Source organism: Stenella coeruleoalba (assembly GCF_951394435.1).
Source record: "Stenella coeruleoalba genome assembly, chromosome: 2".
NCBI classification, from domain to species: Eukaryota; Metazoa; Chordata; class Mammalia; order Artiodactyla; family Delphinidae; genus Stenella; species Stenella coeruleoalba.
The window spans coordinates 171,336,671-171,353,789 of NC_137147.1; the positions used below are offsets into that span (position 1 = coordinate 171,336,671).

Consider the following 17,119-nt stretch of genomic DNA (forward strand, 5'->3'; position numbering starts at 1 on the left):
TCAGTCAGGCAATGGGTATCTCCTATATATAAAGTCCACTTTTTTTTTTTTTTTTTTTTTGCGGTACGCGGGCCTCTCACTGTTGTGGCCTCTCCCATTGCGGAGCACAGGCTCCAGACGCGCAGGCACAGCGGCCACGGCTCACGGGCCCAGCCACTCCGCGGCATGTGGGATCTTCCCGGACCGGGGCACGAACCGTGTCCCCTGCATCGGCAGGCGGACTCTCAACCACTGCGCCACCAGGGAAGCCCCTAAAGTCCACTTCTTATTGGAATAGCAAGTGGACTCTGGGAGATCACACTGAAAACTTCTTCATCACCGTCTGCCTCATCCTAAGAGTGATTTCCCTTTGGTTGCTCTGTATCCTTTAGTGTACGAACCCAAGTTACCTAATTTTAAGGGTTTATTCAAGCGGTAGGTTTAAAACATTTCCCTACTATATCATGGGAAGATGATGTCATTCTCTACTTGGGCTCCATGTAGAGCCAAGGATGAAATTATCAAGGTTCTTCTCAAAACTCAGTCTTGGAAAGTCAGTCCTGGGTTGGCAAACCAAGAGAAGAATTTTGCCAAAGGCTTCCAACCTCTAGGTCACCCCTATTGATGGAGACATTCAACCTTAGATGACCTGTTTTGGCCTAGCAGAACGCTTGTATTCCCCTCCACTGTGGATAACTCAGGTGGACAGCAATTCATTCAGTGACCCTGTTGGATAATGGCAGGATTATTTTGAAGTGGACAAGGCAGGGCTGACATACAGCATTACCATCAGGTACGTAGTGTTCATTGCTTATGGCTACGATCCAGCCTCGTTGGCTGAGGTCCCATTCTGGCTGGTTGGTACTCATGAGATACAGGCTGTTGGATGTTAAATATTTTTACTATCACCTGCATTTCCCATATGAATGCACAGTGTATCTGAATTATTGGTAATTAATTGTTACATTTCTTTCTGAATTCATCTGCACAAGGCGTCCAGAAAGTCTAATGAGATTTTTCTAATAAGTTTTTTGCATGTGTTTTATTTTAAATTTTACATAACTTCATTTCACTTAGTTATATAATGTGCCTCCTAGCCATTTCTTTTCACATCACCAAACATGTTTTTAAAAGACCTACGCAGGCATCTCTGTTGTTTTAAAAGAAATTTACTCAAATTTTTATTAATTAAACTTAACTTTACATTTTTCTTTCATTAATACTCTTTATTCTTCTAGACAGTTCTGTACTCCTAGGAATGTTGATGTCTCATTTTGCTCTCTTACCAGAAAAGGGGGGGTTCTCTATGTGTTCATTTGGTTCAGGATCCCCCAAATCCAGATGAAGCCGGTTGAGGAGGAAAGAGAGAACAGGGAGTAGTGACTAACCCCGTTAGGATTATTGTTCATCCTAAGTGGGTTCTAGACATTTGAAACCCTATTTTGGGGGGAATGGGGATGAATAACGATAATGACAACAGTACCTACTATTTGTTGCACCTGGTTGACCTTGAGCACCATGTGATGCTTTACACACAGTGGCATGTCTGAATATATCTTTACGTGTGTTTGGGTTGATTATTGCATTGTGTGGTCTGACTGGGTGGGGAATTTGGCCAACTATGCACCGCCGGCTGAGCCAGTCCCTCTTGTATTTTATCACCTGTGAAGCCCTGCCATGCTTACCACTGAGCCTGACCTTTCTTTTCATTGAGCCCTGCATTGAGGAAGACAGGGGGGGAGAGGTATTTATAGAGGATCCGTGTTGATCTACTACAAAACTTTGGTTATATGGTTGCTCCAGCCATTCTGGAATGGGAATCAGGTATATTACCGCACAGTGACCTTGGGAATGCCCTCCTGGTCTATGGCCGTGAGCCCCTGAGCCTTGAGAGTGTGTGGGCTGGAGCATCGGGACTGGGCCGTGTGGTGGAGCGGACACAACTGGAGGCTGACCTTGACCTCACCCTAGGTGTGACTCCCCAGGGGCTAGGAACTGGGGTGAGGGTCCCAGGGGTGAGGACAGCCTGAGGATATCCCAAGTCCGGTTTAGAGGGGGAGAACAGACTAGTCTACTGTGGCGCGTGTGCGTGTGGCGTGTGTGCGTGTGGCGTGCGTGTGGTGTGCGTGCGTGTGTGTGGTGCGTGTGGTGTATGGTGTGTCTGTGTGGTGTGTGTGTGTGTTGGGGAGGCAGGGGTAGTGGAGATAAAATTGTACCGTCGAGTGAGGAGCCTGCATACTCTGGGATCCCCTAGGGGGTCAGGAGCCAGTTCAGTAGTGCTTGGATAATGTACCCCTCAAAGGGCTCCTTTTGGTTGCTAATACTTGCATTTTGCCTGCATTTTTTTGTCAGTCATTTCTATTATGAAATCCACCATAATGTGTAAAACTCCCCGGGTCAGGGACTCTGCATTGCTGGGTCCTTCCAGTGACAAGATGAGGAAGCCTGTGGGAGACCAGCCAGGTCATCCCCTGCATCCTCGTGACCAGGTGTAGGTAAGAATGTATCCTCTCAAGAGCAGGACGTTCCCCTCCAGGGCAGGAACTTACGGGCTTGTTTAGAGCTGTGTCCTAGAATCATGCTTGGTTCTTAGCAAGTGCTTGGTAAATATTGTTTACTAAGTGAATGAATTTATAAGGTAAGGAATCAACATGTCTTCAGGGCATTGGGCTCTGTTTCCTTTTCAGCCTTCTTCTTGTTGCCTCTTCTATGTCTTCTCTCACCCACACTACGGGTCTCTCAGCTGCTTATCTTGATTTTCGTCCATTTGAGCCCATCTCCTCTCTCCTCACGCCCCTACCTCACCCACCCTCCAATCATTTATACCCTCCTTGTCTGTCACATCTCTGAGAAGTCCAAATGGAAATGTGGCTTCTGTGATAGCACAAATCAAACTAGAAGACAGAGCTTGGGAGGTGCCACTGGCTGTCCGTCCCCTCCCTTGTAGCTGTTTGGAGAATCTCAGTGAGCATGACCCTCCTGGGCTTTGATCAAAACAAAAAGTACCACCTATTCACATCCTGAATTCATTTGTATTTTTGATTCTGCCCCTTGCTAAATAAAATAGTGCACTTGCAAATTAGTTTCCTCTTTTGCCATTAACTTGCTTCCTTTTTTTAAAATTAAGATCTAATTGACATATAACATTATATTAGTTTCAGAGGTACAACATAATGGTTCAATAGATGCATATATTGCGAAAAAATGACCACACTAAGTCTAGTTGACATCCATCACCACACAGTTAACGATTGTTTTCTTGTGATGAGAACTTTTAAAATCTACTCTCTTCACTTTCAAATACAATACAGTATTATTAACTATAGTCACCATGCTGGACCGTACATCCGCAGGACTTAAATGTATTTTATAACTGCAAGTTTGTATATTTTGACCATCTTCACCCATTTCACACACATACCCCCAGCCCCCCGGGCACCCACCTCCTGCGTCTGGCAGCCACCGATCTGTTTTCTGTATCTGTGGTTCTTGAGTTATTGATTCTTTAGTCATTGTTTCTTCTAAAGGAGAGCTAGTGGGAGAGTCCTAACTCTCCTGAACTGGGTGGTAATGAAACAGCCCAGAAATCACTGCTGCCTGGGCAAGTACTGCGGGGCTTATGACGACCTCTCCCAGCATGCTCACCATCATCACGTGGCAGCCCCAGAGCGGGTACTGTTAGCATTCTTCCTCCCCGCCATGCCTGGGGTTCCCTTCCCTCTTCTATCTCTTGCCATCCCTACTATGCATTTGCCTCCAATTGCACTCATCTCCTGAATCATTATTTCCTCCTGACCTTTCTCATAGTAAGGCATCAGCAAATGAGTAAAACTTCCCTCCAAACTTTTCCCATGCATCTCCTTTCTCTCTCTGGCCATGTCCCTATATTGTATCAGCTTGAAAAGATGGGAAAGATGCTTACTATCTACTTTCCAGGGCCTCCACTCGAAAAATGTGCCCAAGATGAGCTTTAGGAGACAGTTTAGCCCTTTTGGTACATTAGACCCACATAGTTTCTTAGTGTCTCTAAGAAGCTATGACCTCAGTATTTAAACCACTGCACTGTTTTTTCCCTCAGACCCCACAATGTTGAGCTCTACATCAGGTATATTCATTTCCAGTGATTGCTCTGACAAACTACCACAAACTTAGTAGCTTAAGACACCACAAATTTGTTATTTCCCAGTTGTGGAGATCAGAAATACAGAATGGTTTCACCGGCCAATGCCAAGGTGTTGGCAGTGCCACACTGCCTCCGAAGACTCTATGGGAGAATCCCGTTCTTTGCCTTTTCCAGCTGCTGGGGGCTGCTGCATTCCTTGGCTCATGGCTCTGCTTCATCTTCAGAGTCAGCAGTGTAGCCTTGTAATAGGGAAGAACCTTTTGTGTTCTATTACAAGCTAGCTAATCACTAAAGGAATGTTGCCTATAAGCTTAAATTACACATAATGGCCCATCTCTGGGAACCCTGACTCCCAGGTAATAAGCATTAAGTTAAAATAATTTTTTTTTAGCTCACAAGAAACGTCTTGACCAGACCCACCTGTGAATGACTGCAGGGAGAAAGAAATTAACACCTCCCCTCTGGAGGCTGACCGGAAACAGGAAGTGTTTGACTTTACGCCCTCCCCTTTTAGTATAAAAGGAGCCTGAGTTCTGACTCAGGCAAGATGGTTGTTTGGTGGGTGTGGGTACGTTGTCTTCTCGGGCTGCTGGCTTTCCGAATAAAGTCGCCAGTCCTCGCCCCGACACCTCATCTCTTGATTAATTGGCCTGGCGTGGGGCGAGCAGTATGAGCTTGGATTCAGTAACAAATTTGGGGGAGCCATCCAGCAGCCTTGCTGCTCCTGGCCAGCCGGCCCCGGTTGGGGAATTTTCCGGTAAGGCCCTAGCAGCTGCCGGGCCCACTTGTCCTGAGGGTCTTCCCTTCAGAGTTCCTCGAAGCAGCACCGGCTGCCCCAGCACTTGGCAGTTGGAGCAAGGAATGGACATCTGGGAGCCGACAGTTTGCTTGCAGTAGGGTAAGTCGCTCCGGTGTGTACAGCCGAGAACTGTGCTTCCTCTCTTCGTTTGGGGCGTTTTCTCCGGAATAAGCCAATTTGTTCTGTATTTGAGTGGGATACCCTGTTGGAGAGAGGAAGGAGTTGTTGGGCTTCTACCCTATGTGTCAACTGGTTTGTTTCTTTGGACGCTAGCATGTGTGTGGTGCCGTTTGTGTTTTGTTTGTCTTGAATTTCTATCTTTAAAAATGGGAGGCTTCCCTGGTGGCGCAGTGGTTGAGAGTCCGCCCACGGATGCAGGGGACGCGGGTTCGTGTCCCGGTCTGGGAGGATCCCACGTGCCGCGGAGCGGCTACGCCCGTGAGCCATGGCCGCTGAGCCTGCGCGTCCGGAGCCTGTGCTCTGCAACGGGAGAGGCCACAGCAGTGGGAGGCCCGCGTAGCGCAAAAGAAAAAAAAAAAAAATGGGGAATGTTTCAACTATTCCTGAAGAAAGTTCTCTAAGGTGCATTTATGGGTAAGGGATCTGATTACAGCTCAGAAGCCATGTGTCAGAGGAAGATGATACTTTGTTACAATAGTGCGTAGCCGCAGTACCTGTTAGGATCTCTACAGGGGGGTTAGGCAGGGTTATCTTGGGGCCCTGTGCACCATGTACTGGTACGCTTGCTGTGTTAATTATGTCATTTATGGTCTCCTGTGTCGTTGGTATATGTAAAAACCCAAGACCAAACTTGAGGGTTTATTTAGGATTTTCTGTGTGTTCTTTGGGTTTTGGGTTTCATTTTGTTTGGTACCGTTTACAGCCAAATCAGTTTTGTGATACTTCAAACTTTTACTGATGTCAGATGGAGAAAAGGAACAGGGAAAAAAAACCCTGTCTGCTCTTGTCCAAGAGTGGGACATTCCGAGGAAGAGAACGTTTCCACTTGGTTCTTAAAATCACCAAAAGCTACAAATAGAAATAAGTCTTTTCCATAAATATTACTAAAAAGGGTTTAGCCATCTGTACAGGTGACCTTGATTTGCCCCATCTGCCAGAAACCCCGTCTGCATCCAATCTTTTGTAACTGATGCGTTTTACATTGTTGTACTTGATTCATGGCTAAAATTTTGGAATGGGAACTACGACATCCCTGTGTGTGTTTGTACGTGTGATAGATGTGTGGCATGGCCAGAAATTTGTAAAAGAGCTCTATTTAATTGGCTTAAAGGAAATTAAGTGCTTAAGTGAATACTCAAATATAAAAGAAACTCTCCAGAATGAGTTTCAGGCTCTCGTCATCTAGGAAATTCAGTATTGAATTAATATCTGGTGTTAAAGTTAGCTTAAGCTTGTTGGTTTGATACAGGTATGTCATTAGAGTCATCAACATTAGGTATAATACTTTCATTGTACCTGGATTTACTAGAAATCAAATAAGACCTTATTATTCCTGTTAAAAAGTTTGTCAGCAAGAAAAATAATGTGACAAAGCTTTTAAGTAAATAAAATAAAGGTAAATGAAGTAAAGAGTTTTGGTTAAACTCTATGGGAATAATGTTCTGGAAACGTCTGTCTGGAATAGTCTCTCCAGATTTTCGTACCTTGAAACTAAACTTAGTTCTAAGATAAGATTGAACTTAATTAAGAAAATAAATCTTGGGGCTTCCCTGGTGACGCAGTGGTTGAGAGTCCGCCTGCCGATGCAGGGGATGCGGGTTCGTGCCCCGGTCCGGGAAGATCCCACATGCCGTGGAGCGGCTGGGCTCGTGAGCCATGGCCGCTGAGCCTGCGCGTCCGGAGCCTCTGCTCTGCAACGGGAGAGGCCACAACAGTGACAGGCCCGCGTACCGCTAAATAAATAAATAAATAAATCTTGAAGGTAAAGTGGTACAAAATCTGAATTTGGTTCTCTAAGAGGACAAAGTTCTCTTAAAATATTGAACTCCTGTTGGTAATAGATCATGAGTTTTTGTTTAAGTGACCTGTATTTGCCATTGGGATCGCTTATCTCTGGTTAAAACTTTCGATATTTTTGACAGATGTCCCAAAAATCAAGTTCTAAGTGGGATTCATTTGACCTCTGGCTAACGTTGGGGTTTTCTGGAGAGTCTCTGGAACACCTCAAATTACTTGTTTTCTCTCCATCTCAGAGAGAGGAATATTAAACTAATTGGGCTTATTTGGTGTGAGGAATTGCGTGGGAGGCATTGTCAGATGGGTGGTGATACAACTTCTTAGGTTGTACTGTATGGGTAAATGTTATTAACATATATATTCCAGAAATTATATGGAACTCCTAAAATTCTGGCACATCCTGGTAAATGATATCAGTCATAACTTTAGTAATTACCGTATTGTCATAGCCACAGCAGTAGTCAATTTTCTATTCAGTTGCACTGTAATCCCAGCTGGCTGATGCCAGGGCAAAAAGGCATCCTTTGAACGGCTAGATGATCACTTGCTGTCTATAGTTTTACAGTGGCTTTTGAATGACACTCCAGCTGTTTTGTGAAGAAACAGGCCAGAATAATGAACTCCTTTATGTGCAAGCATTTGTACTATTCCCAGGGAAAATAGGGAAGGGAATGAGAGGACATGTTGCCTCAGACCTTAACTCCTCTGGCTGAGCTGGCTGTCCCAGCCGCTCCGGCCGTTACGCCGGTATATCCAACCCTTACACCACCTTCCATTCCTATCCAGGCCCAGTTCCTGACACTGGGGCCCAGGACTTCCCTCCTTATAGGATCAGTTAGAAAATGCTGGGAATTCCCTGGCGGTCCAGTGGTTAAGGACTCAGCACGTTCACTGCGGTAGCCCGGGTTCAATCCTTGGTCGGGGAACTAAGATCCCACAAGCTGTGCAGCGCGGCCAAAAGAACAAAACAAGAAAATCCTGTGCTAGTTTCTGGGGCACAGGGACTTGGTCTGGAATCGCCATCTAAGACCCAACGGGGCAGCAGATTTGGGCCTGGAGCCACTTCTGGGACGGGTATTTTCCTTACGCCATTATCTCATGGGGGGCCTAAATGGAAATGACCAGTGGCTGGGTTTCTCAAACTTGTTTAGTTGGAAAGATTGCAGCCCTCCTTATAGAGAGGATGCTCTACACCTGAAGCCCACTTGCCAGCACCCACAGCTGAACCAAATGGGGACCCTGGTGAGGGAAGAAGGCCCTTAGGAGAGCACTGCTCATTAGTGCATCTTAGCAGGACCTTGAAAGGGGAAACCAAGGCAAAAGGGTTGGAACGAAATTCAAGAAATTCAGCAAAACAAATGAAGACCTCTCTGAACTTTTGGAAGGGATTTATCAGGCCTACACACATCGTACTAATGCAGATCCCGAGGCCCCTGCAAATATTAGAATGGTAAATTTGACCTTTTGGGGCAAAGTGCCTTGGATTTCAGGAGAACACTGCAAAAATTAGATGGTACATTTGGAATGAACCCATCTCAGTTGGTAGATGTTGCTTTGAAAGTGTTGAGGGAACAACAACAGAAGAAAGATACAAAACGAAATGCCACTTTTTTGGCAGTGGCCTTGGCTTCCTGGAAGGCAGGTAACCCGGAGAGGTAGGCCACGACTGGGGAAGGAACAATACGCTTATTGTGAGGAGTAGCATCGCTGGAAAACAGATTGCCCTCTGCTGAAACAGAACAGTAGAAGCTGAGAGCCTCTCATGGGAGAGAGGATGCTCTGAATGAAGAGACCCAGGGACTCCCTTGGCCTTGAGGTACCCAACTCCCCACAGGAGCCAGGGGTGAAATTGACAGTGGGGGGGTGACCTGATTGACTTTCTGAAAGACAGGCCTCACCCTGAAGTTTTTCAGCACAATAGGGTGACATCTGAGTCCCACCAGAACATGCTTTAAGCCATCCCAGAAAAGGAGACCAAGCCCTTACCCCCAGAGTCTTAAAAATAACCCAGAGACTGCTGTCAGACCTCCCAGGTAGGGACTCAACACAGAGGAACCTGCCCCACCAAGGACTGACAAATATTTACTCAAAGGCCTTGAGCCTCAGGAAATCTCAGATACCTGCTAGTGTTTGTGTGGACACCTTTTCAGGATCGGTGGAAGCATATCCCACCTGGACAGAAACTCTCTGAAGCGGTTAAAGCCCTCCTTAGCGAAATTATCCCCTGACTTGGATGAAGGCATTAAAACTGCATTCATCCTAGAGACGGCAATCAACAGGAAAAACCAAGAAAATGAATCATATATCAGAAAGGAGCGTTGCTAAAACGTCAGGAGACATTTAACTTGGGATAACCTTGCTAGTTGCCATGCTGTGGATCAGTGGCTCCCAGAAGCAGGCTTAAGTTAAACACCTTTAAAATATTGTATGGTACTCCATTCCAGGTGTGTGCCCAGGCAGGAGAATGTATAAACGCTAAAAGACCTAGCGGTTGCCAATTACATTAAAACTTTGGGCTCTATACTGACCTCTGCTCCTGAGTTTGACTCCAACAGGTCTGCCCATCCAACTGAAGTAGATGGGAATTCCATTGCAGCTGGAGAAGGGGCAACCAATTTCTTTAATTGTGTCCAAATAAATAGCACAGGAATTTATATGTATTAGGAACTGGAACCAAAACCCCAAGTTCAATTATGAATTAGACAACAAAGTGCTAATAGGTTTCATCGGGTTCAAATAGTTGTAGATAAACAAAGGCTGACAAAAGATTCTAAGGAATATTCGTCACCTCCGTTCAACAGGAAGTAACCAGCCAGAGTGGTCTTCCTCCCTTTTCCCACAAGATTGTGGAATGGACATTGACAATGGGGAATTATTATAGGGAAGCACCTTTTGTGTTCTATTACAAGTTAGTCACTAAAGGGATATTGCCTATAAGCTTAAAATATACATAATGGCCCATCTCTGGGAACCCTGACTCCCAGGTAGTGAGCATTAAGCGAAAATACCTTTGTTTAGCTCACAGGAAACATCCTGACCAGGCCCACCTGTGATTCCTTTCTGCAGGGAGAAAGAAGTTAACACCTTCCCTCTGGAGGCTGACCGGAAGCAGGAAATGTTTGAGTTCACTCCCTCCCCTTTTAGTATAAAAGAAGCCTGAATTCTAACTCAGGCAGGATGATTCTTTGGGGAATGAGTCCACCGTCTTCTCGGTCTGCTGGCTTTCCAAATAAAGTCACTCTTCGTGCCCCAACACCTCACGCCTCGATTTATTGGCCTGTTGTGGGACGAGCAGTATGAGCTTGGACTCCGTAACAGCATCTTCCCATTCTCTCTCTCTGATTCTGCTTCTGTCATCACATCTCCTTCCATGACGCTGACCCTCCGGCCTCTTTCACATATAAGTGAATGCATTGCATTACTTTCACATGATTGTGATTGCATTGGGTCCACCTGGATAATCTCCCCAACTCAACATCCTTAACAGGGGGTATCTACAAAGGCCCTTTTGCCCTGTAAGGGGACATGGTTACAGGTTCCAGGGATTAAGGTGTGGACATCTTGCAGGGGCCACTCTTCAGCCTGCTTCATCAGGGAAACCACACTGAGATGTCTCTAAAAACATGAATATCAAAGTAGATTTTCTAATTTCTTGCTTTCTTTTCAGATGCAGAGAGAAATCGTTTATGCAAGAGGAGATGGCCCTGGTGCCTCTCGACCTGGACCCGCAGCTCTTCTACCCCACGCCATTCCAAATTCTCCACCGTCCACTCCTGTGCCACATTCCATGCCTCCCTCTCCATCCAGAATCCCTTACGGAGGCACCCGGCCGATGGTCGTTCCTGGTAACGCCACCATCCCCAGGGACAGACTCTCCAGCCTGCCGGTCTCCAGATCCATCTCTCCCAGCCCCAGCGCCATCTTGGAAAGAAGAGACGTGAAGCCAGATGAAGACATGAGCTCCAAGAGCCTCGCGATGTACCGCAACGAGGGTTTCTACGCCGATCCTTATCTCTATCACGAGGGGAGGATGAGCATAGCCTCTTCGCACGGCGGGCACCCCCTGGATCTCCCCGATCACATCATCGGGTATCACCGCGCCGCAGTTCGTTCAGCCAGTGCTTACTGCAACCCTTCTTTGCAAGCGGAAATGCACATGGAGCAGTCACTGTACAGACAGAAGTCAAGGAAGTATCCAGAGAGCCTCTTGCCTACTCTGGGCTCCAAAACGCCCCCGGCCTCTCCTCACCGAGTCAGTGACCTGAGGATGGTGGAGATGCACGGTCTCCATAACGCCCACGGGCCCTCCCACACCATGCAGTCAGACCGGGTCTCACCCAGCCGCCAGGCCTTCAAAAAGGAGCCCGGCACCTTGGTGTACATTGAGAAGCCACGGACGACTCCAGGATTAGCCGGCATTGTGGACCTCGGCCCTCCTCTAGTTGAGAAGCAAGTGTTTGCTTATAGCACGGCTACGATACCCAAAGACAGAGAGACCAGGTAAGGCGGTGAGGGTGGCCAAGGGTGGGCCACGCCCACGTGCTGGTTTTGAGGGCTGCTTTACGGAAGTCGAACCAAGAGAACAGTGGTCAGCTGAGCGCCGGCCTTGAGCACTGTGCCCTGTGGGTACTGGCCGCTGCGGGGTAGGGGAGGAAGAATAGGACCAGAGGGCTGTTGTCAGCAAAGAGTTTCTAAATCCGGTGGTCGAGTGAGGCTGGGCAGTAGCCAGGCTAAAGGCAGGCAGGCACCCCAACAAGAGAGGTCAGAACGGGCCTCCCGAGTGTGGATCTAACGGCAGCATCGTTAATGTAAGTCTGAATACTTGAGAAGAAAATTATGATTTCAGAAACCATTCAGACAAATCATCAAAAGCTGATCATAACTGATCTCCCACGGAAAGTGAGTGAGCGGTTCGAGTGTTAACTGTTTGAAATGGCGGTTTTTGTTCTTCCTTGTGAAGTGCAATTTTGTTTACTCATCTGGTTATGAGAAATGAGAAGGGTGTGTCATCCAGGGTGATAAAAACATGAATTTGCATAAAAATAGGATGGTGTCGATGTAATACTCATTCAGGAGTGGTACAGAGATCAGCAAAACTTTTCTAGTGGATGTGACACTCCAGGAATTTAAATTTCTTTTTAAGTTTACATGTGTTTATAATTTACCAGCCCAGAACCTTCATACTACATCTTGAAAACCCTCAAGTCTGTAGAGTAATAGAAAAGCTAATCTTTTTTTTTTTTAATTTATTTTTGGCCGCGTTGGGTCTTCGTTGCTGCGCGGGCTTTCTCTAGTTGCAGCGAGCGGGGGCTTCTCCGTTGTGGTGCACGGGCTTCTCACTGTGGTGGTTTCTCTTGTTGCGGAGCACGGGCTCTAGGCACGCGGGCTCAGTAGTTGCAGCAAGTGGGCTCTAGAGCGCAGGCTCAGTAGTTGTGGCGCACGGGCTTAGTTGCTCCGCGGCATGTGGGATCTTCCCGGGCCAGGGATCGAACCCATGTCCCCTGCATTGGCAGGCAGATTCTTAACCACTGCACCACCTGGGAAGCCCCAGAAAAGCTACTCTTGATAGAGGGGATTTCTCTACCCTGAACTGGCTGACAGAAGGCAACATAATAATTATAATCATAAAAATCTAGTCAAAGAAACTGAGTCCGAAGGAGGTTAAGCATTTGACCTGTTGTCATATGGGAATTCAGAAGGGGCATGAGAAATAAAATTCAGATATTCAGCCACTCAGTACCTCACTGGAACCACTGTTCCATCCTCCTTACCAAAACCGGTCATGTCACTTTCTACTACATGACCTTGTAAAAAGAAGGCCAAAATTGTGACTGGAATGTGATGGTATATCACTATCTTAATCACACAAATTGGAACGCTCTGTCCTCACTGGCAGAATTTTATCATGAAAGGGCCATCTCTTATCTGGTTCCAGAAGAAAGATTCCAGGAAGATGGAAAGAGCATAAACCTGGAAGTTGGGGGATCATCAATGTACCAAAAAGCTCTAACCCTCTCTACACAGTTTAAAAAAAAAAACACAGCAACAGTGGGCTTCCCTGGTGGCGCAGTGGTTGAGAGTCCATCTGCCGACGCAGGGGACACGGGTTCGTGCCCCGGTCCGGGAAGATCCCACATGCCGCGGAGCGGCTGGGCCTGTGAGCCGTGGCCGCTGAGCCTGCGCGTCCGGGCTCAGCCTGTGCTCCACAACGGGAGAGGCCACAGCAGTGAGAGGCCCACGTATGGTTAAAACAAACAAACAAACAAACAAAAAAACAGCAACAGTGACTGGCTTGAACTAGAGTGAAGTGGTTTATAGACAAGAGCTACCAAATATTCAAGGAACAAGAGGTTACAAATTGTCTTTGCTCCGCTGCTGTAGTACTGGTTGTGAGGGCTACAGGTAACTTGGCTCTTTAGTTAACTGCTTGCAAGGTCAGCAGGAGCCACATCTGATACCGATGGGGCAGACTGCACGTTTCCCAGAGATCCTGTACGTGGCGCTGGATTCCGTGACAGAATGAGACTTTGCATTGTTTCCCTTGTGGAGGGAGGGTATACATTCTTTGTGTGGAAAGAAGGATGAAACAGGTATTTGCTGAGAGAAGAATAGATGATGGCAGAGACAAGGCTATGTGGTTACCAAACCGTATTTTCTTTTCCTCTGGGGCACAAAACTATCTGCATCTCCGAGCCTCCTTTGCAGTTAAGTGTGGCCATGTGAGTGGGTTCTGGCCAATGGCAAGTGGGTAGAGTTGATGTAAACTGTCTCCAAGAATAGTTCCTATTAAAAAATCTGCATGGGAAACAAGACAAAACGATGACAGGCTTGATCATGCAGGACTAAGAAAAATGAAGACTCGGAAAAAGGTATTTATTCTCTCCTTGCCAAAGTCCTTAGGAAGTTAAATTCTAAGAAGCAAAGAAAGGGATGCCTCCCACGACCATAGAAAGCTGAGGGGTGTGGGATAAATACTGAGGCTCTTTGAACAGACCAGTGTCACAACCAGAGGGAAGTCTACCAAGACGTGCCTTAAGGCTGTAGGGAGCTTGCACCCTGTGCTTCTAAGAAAGGGTAACACATCTGCCCCGGTGGGCTGTGAGGCACTGGTTGGGAAATGTGTGTCACTGACAGGAAGGGACTTGGAGTCATAAGAATTTAGTCCAGGAAAAAATAAGAACTGTCCATCTCCAGGGCCAGAATCCGTCCTCCCCCACCACCCTGCTGACCCACCTCGTGGGAATGAGATGATCGTGAGCTTGATTCCACTGTTTATCACATCCAGCCACATGCACCCTGCTGAGCGCCAGGCACGCTCTGGCCAACGATGGCGTCTGGCTTCTCGCTCAGCACCTAGTTCATCGTCACGCATGTGGTTACCACGTGCATATAACTGAACATCACTGAACCCAGTTCCCAGGATTGGGTTATGGGTGGGACCAAAATGAAGGGCCCTCTGCTATGTGGAGTTGCCTCTGTACTGCTCCCTGATCAGAGTCTTGAAGAATTTTAGCCTTCGGTAGCATCGGTATATTTTCAGGGCCTCTGCTTCCTCAGGTTTCTGTTTTTTAAGAAAGCTCAGAAAACGCTATGGGTTTCTGTCTTATGTGTTAGCAACTCCTTTTAGAAAATCCAAGTTCTTATTTCTAGAAAAACAAGGATTAGGAAAGTTGACTAAAGATTAATGTTCACCTAAAATACACTGTCATGATCACTGCCGTATTCTGACATATGGTTGTAATTCAGAATATGATTTCACATTTTTGAATTCATTCCTGTAAATGTGAAATAGCAGAGAAGAAGTTTTATCTCACATCTTGTCTAGGTGATTTCTCACCACAGGCTAGATTCCCTTCTCCTGTAGCCCTACACACGTGCACGCGTGTGCGCACGCACACACACACACACACACACACACATCGTCTACGTTTAGAGTTGGTATTACTGAAACACCTAAACATTCCCACTGACTCAACCCAGGCACATGACAAAAGCATGTAAAGAACGATTCTCGAGCAAACACTTGAGTCTGGACACTGTGCTGCTAACACTGCTGCCCACCCCCCACTGTTACCTGGACAGGTCGGAATGCGCCATACTTCCTCTTTTTCAGCTGCAATTGTAAACTCTTGGAAAGCTGGATGTCTAGGCTGAAATGTAGTCCTGCTGGGTAATATAAGAACACTGATGATAGCTATCATTTATTGAGAGTCTTTTATGGACCAAGCGTGATGTTAAGTAGTTTCCATACATCATCCGATGTAATCGTCATGACGATCCAGTGCGGTATGTACTATCATCATCCCTATTTTACAGATGCAGAAACAGAGCTCAGAGAGGTTAAGTAACTTGCCCAAGGTCACAAAGCCAGTAAGTGGCATAGAATGTCCAGGTACATTAAGGAATCCATACTTTTTACCGCTGTGCAGTATTCTGCCTGCTGGGTGAGAACTGTGAGCCCCACCTTCACCCAGCAGAGAAGTGAATTTGGGAGTGAATTCGAAGCATTTCAACCAGGACAAAATGCTAAGTAGCTGGACTTCCCTGGTGGCGCAGTGGTTGAGAGTCCGCCTGCCGATGCAGGGGATGCGGGTTCGTGCCCCGGTCCGGGAGGATCCCACATGCCGCGGAGCGGGTGGGCCCGTGAGCCGTGGCCTCTGAGCCTGCGCGTCCGAAGCCTGTGCTCTGCAACGGGAGAGGCCACAGCAGTGAGAGGCCCACGTACCGCGAGAAAAAAAAAAAAATGCTAAGTAGCTGCTCTGAAAGGATATTTACAATCATCAACATGGTAGAATTTGCATAATTATGCTGCTAAATATATACATGTCATTTAAAATATAACTGTCCCAGCTAGTATATTAGCAGAATTATGCAGAGATAGGGGAAGAAAGAAGAGAACACTCTTGGTAGATTTTATTTTGAAAAAAATGAATGTGAGTACCATGTCAAAGAAAATTTTAAAAACAAGAACACCAGAAACAATTACTGAAGCACACAATTATAATCCATTGTTACACCTATACAGTGGTGCTATTTTAGGTATATTTAGTCTGTGCAAGTAAATATTTGTAAAGAAGCTTCAACCCCTAAAAGTAACTTCATGAGTACAGGGTCCTATAACGTGTCAAACCAATTTCTGTTGCAATTTCATAATATTAAAAAGCAAATCTGAGTGTTTTTTATATGAAACTCTCAAGTGAAATTTTACTTCTAAGATGTGAAGCTACAAAAACACAGGAGGGAGACTGAGAAATCTGTAGAGATACTTTCTTTTGGGCACTGCTGGATTCATATACTCTTCAGAAGAGCACTTCTATGAAATAGCCCATTAACTGCAGAGTGTTTGAAATTAGAGAAAAATTTTCTTTCTCATCTGTACTCAGGAAACTTCCAACGGTAGCTTTTTTTTTCTTTTGAAGCAATTTTGTAATAGCTCTATTGACTTGAAAATGAGTTAAAGACAAAGTAATTTCCCCTTGATCTTGTACGTAGCTCATGTGCTTTGATTTAATGAATTTGGCATCTCTTATAAAGATGCTTCCACAAAGCATCTAGCGGTGACAAATTATATATAGGAGATCTGGAAAAAATAGTGTAGAACATATATGATGGTAGCATCTTCCTCCCAAGACGGCCATGGACTTTGGGGTAGGAAAGCGGATTACAACTGCTTTGACCTTCAGAATAGTATGGTTGTCTCTCAGTATCTATGGGGATTGGTTCCGGGAGCCCGTGGATACCCAAATCCGCAGATGCTCAAGTCCCTTATTTAAAAGGGCATAGTTCAGTCAGCCCTCCATATCCGTGGTTCCACATCCACGGATTTAACCAATCTGCAAAATTCTTTCTGCGGTTGGTTGAAACTGAGGTCGCAAAGCCTGCGAATATGGAGGGCTGACTGTAATTCTCAAGTCTGAGCTTCTAGAAGGAAAATGACCTTGAGTGCTGAGGTGGTTTTACCCAGATGATTTCCTTTCAGCAAGGCCTCCAGGAAGAGAGTGGGTCCATGTGACTAAGAGGCCCTGTGCAAGGGAGACAGTGTGTGACAGGTGACTGTGGGCGTGAGGCTGTGTCTTGCCAAGGTTATAAAATTACTTCATTAAACAGCATCATCATCCCTATCCATGGCACATAAAACAGCCCTTAAGAACTGTAAAATGCTAGGACATTTATGTTTTGCTATTTTGTATTTATAGCCCGGCTCATATAATGTGAAATATCTCTATCGAAATAACACTCAA

General features: G+C 46.1%; 1 protein-coding gene across 16 annotated transcripts in view; it reads left to right on the top strand.

The window, feature by feature from the left end:
• Window positions 1-17,119, top strand: part of KIAA1217 — a 497,403-nt gene that overhangs the window by 409,258 nt on the left and 71,026 nt on the right. For 15 of the 16 annotated variants that reach the window (XM_079912079.1, XM_079912077.1, XM_079912072.1 and 12 more), the window contains one exon: window positions 10,546-11,378. In XM_079912079.1, coding sequence (XP_079768205.1) covers window positions 10,546-11,378 — 833 coding nt within the window. Of the gene's footprint in view, window positions 1-4,287; window positions 5,001-10,545; window positions 11,379-17,119 lie in introns of those variants that run through there. The other variant, XM_079912081.1, reaches the window with a different exon arrangement.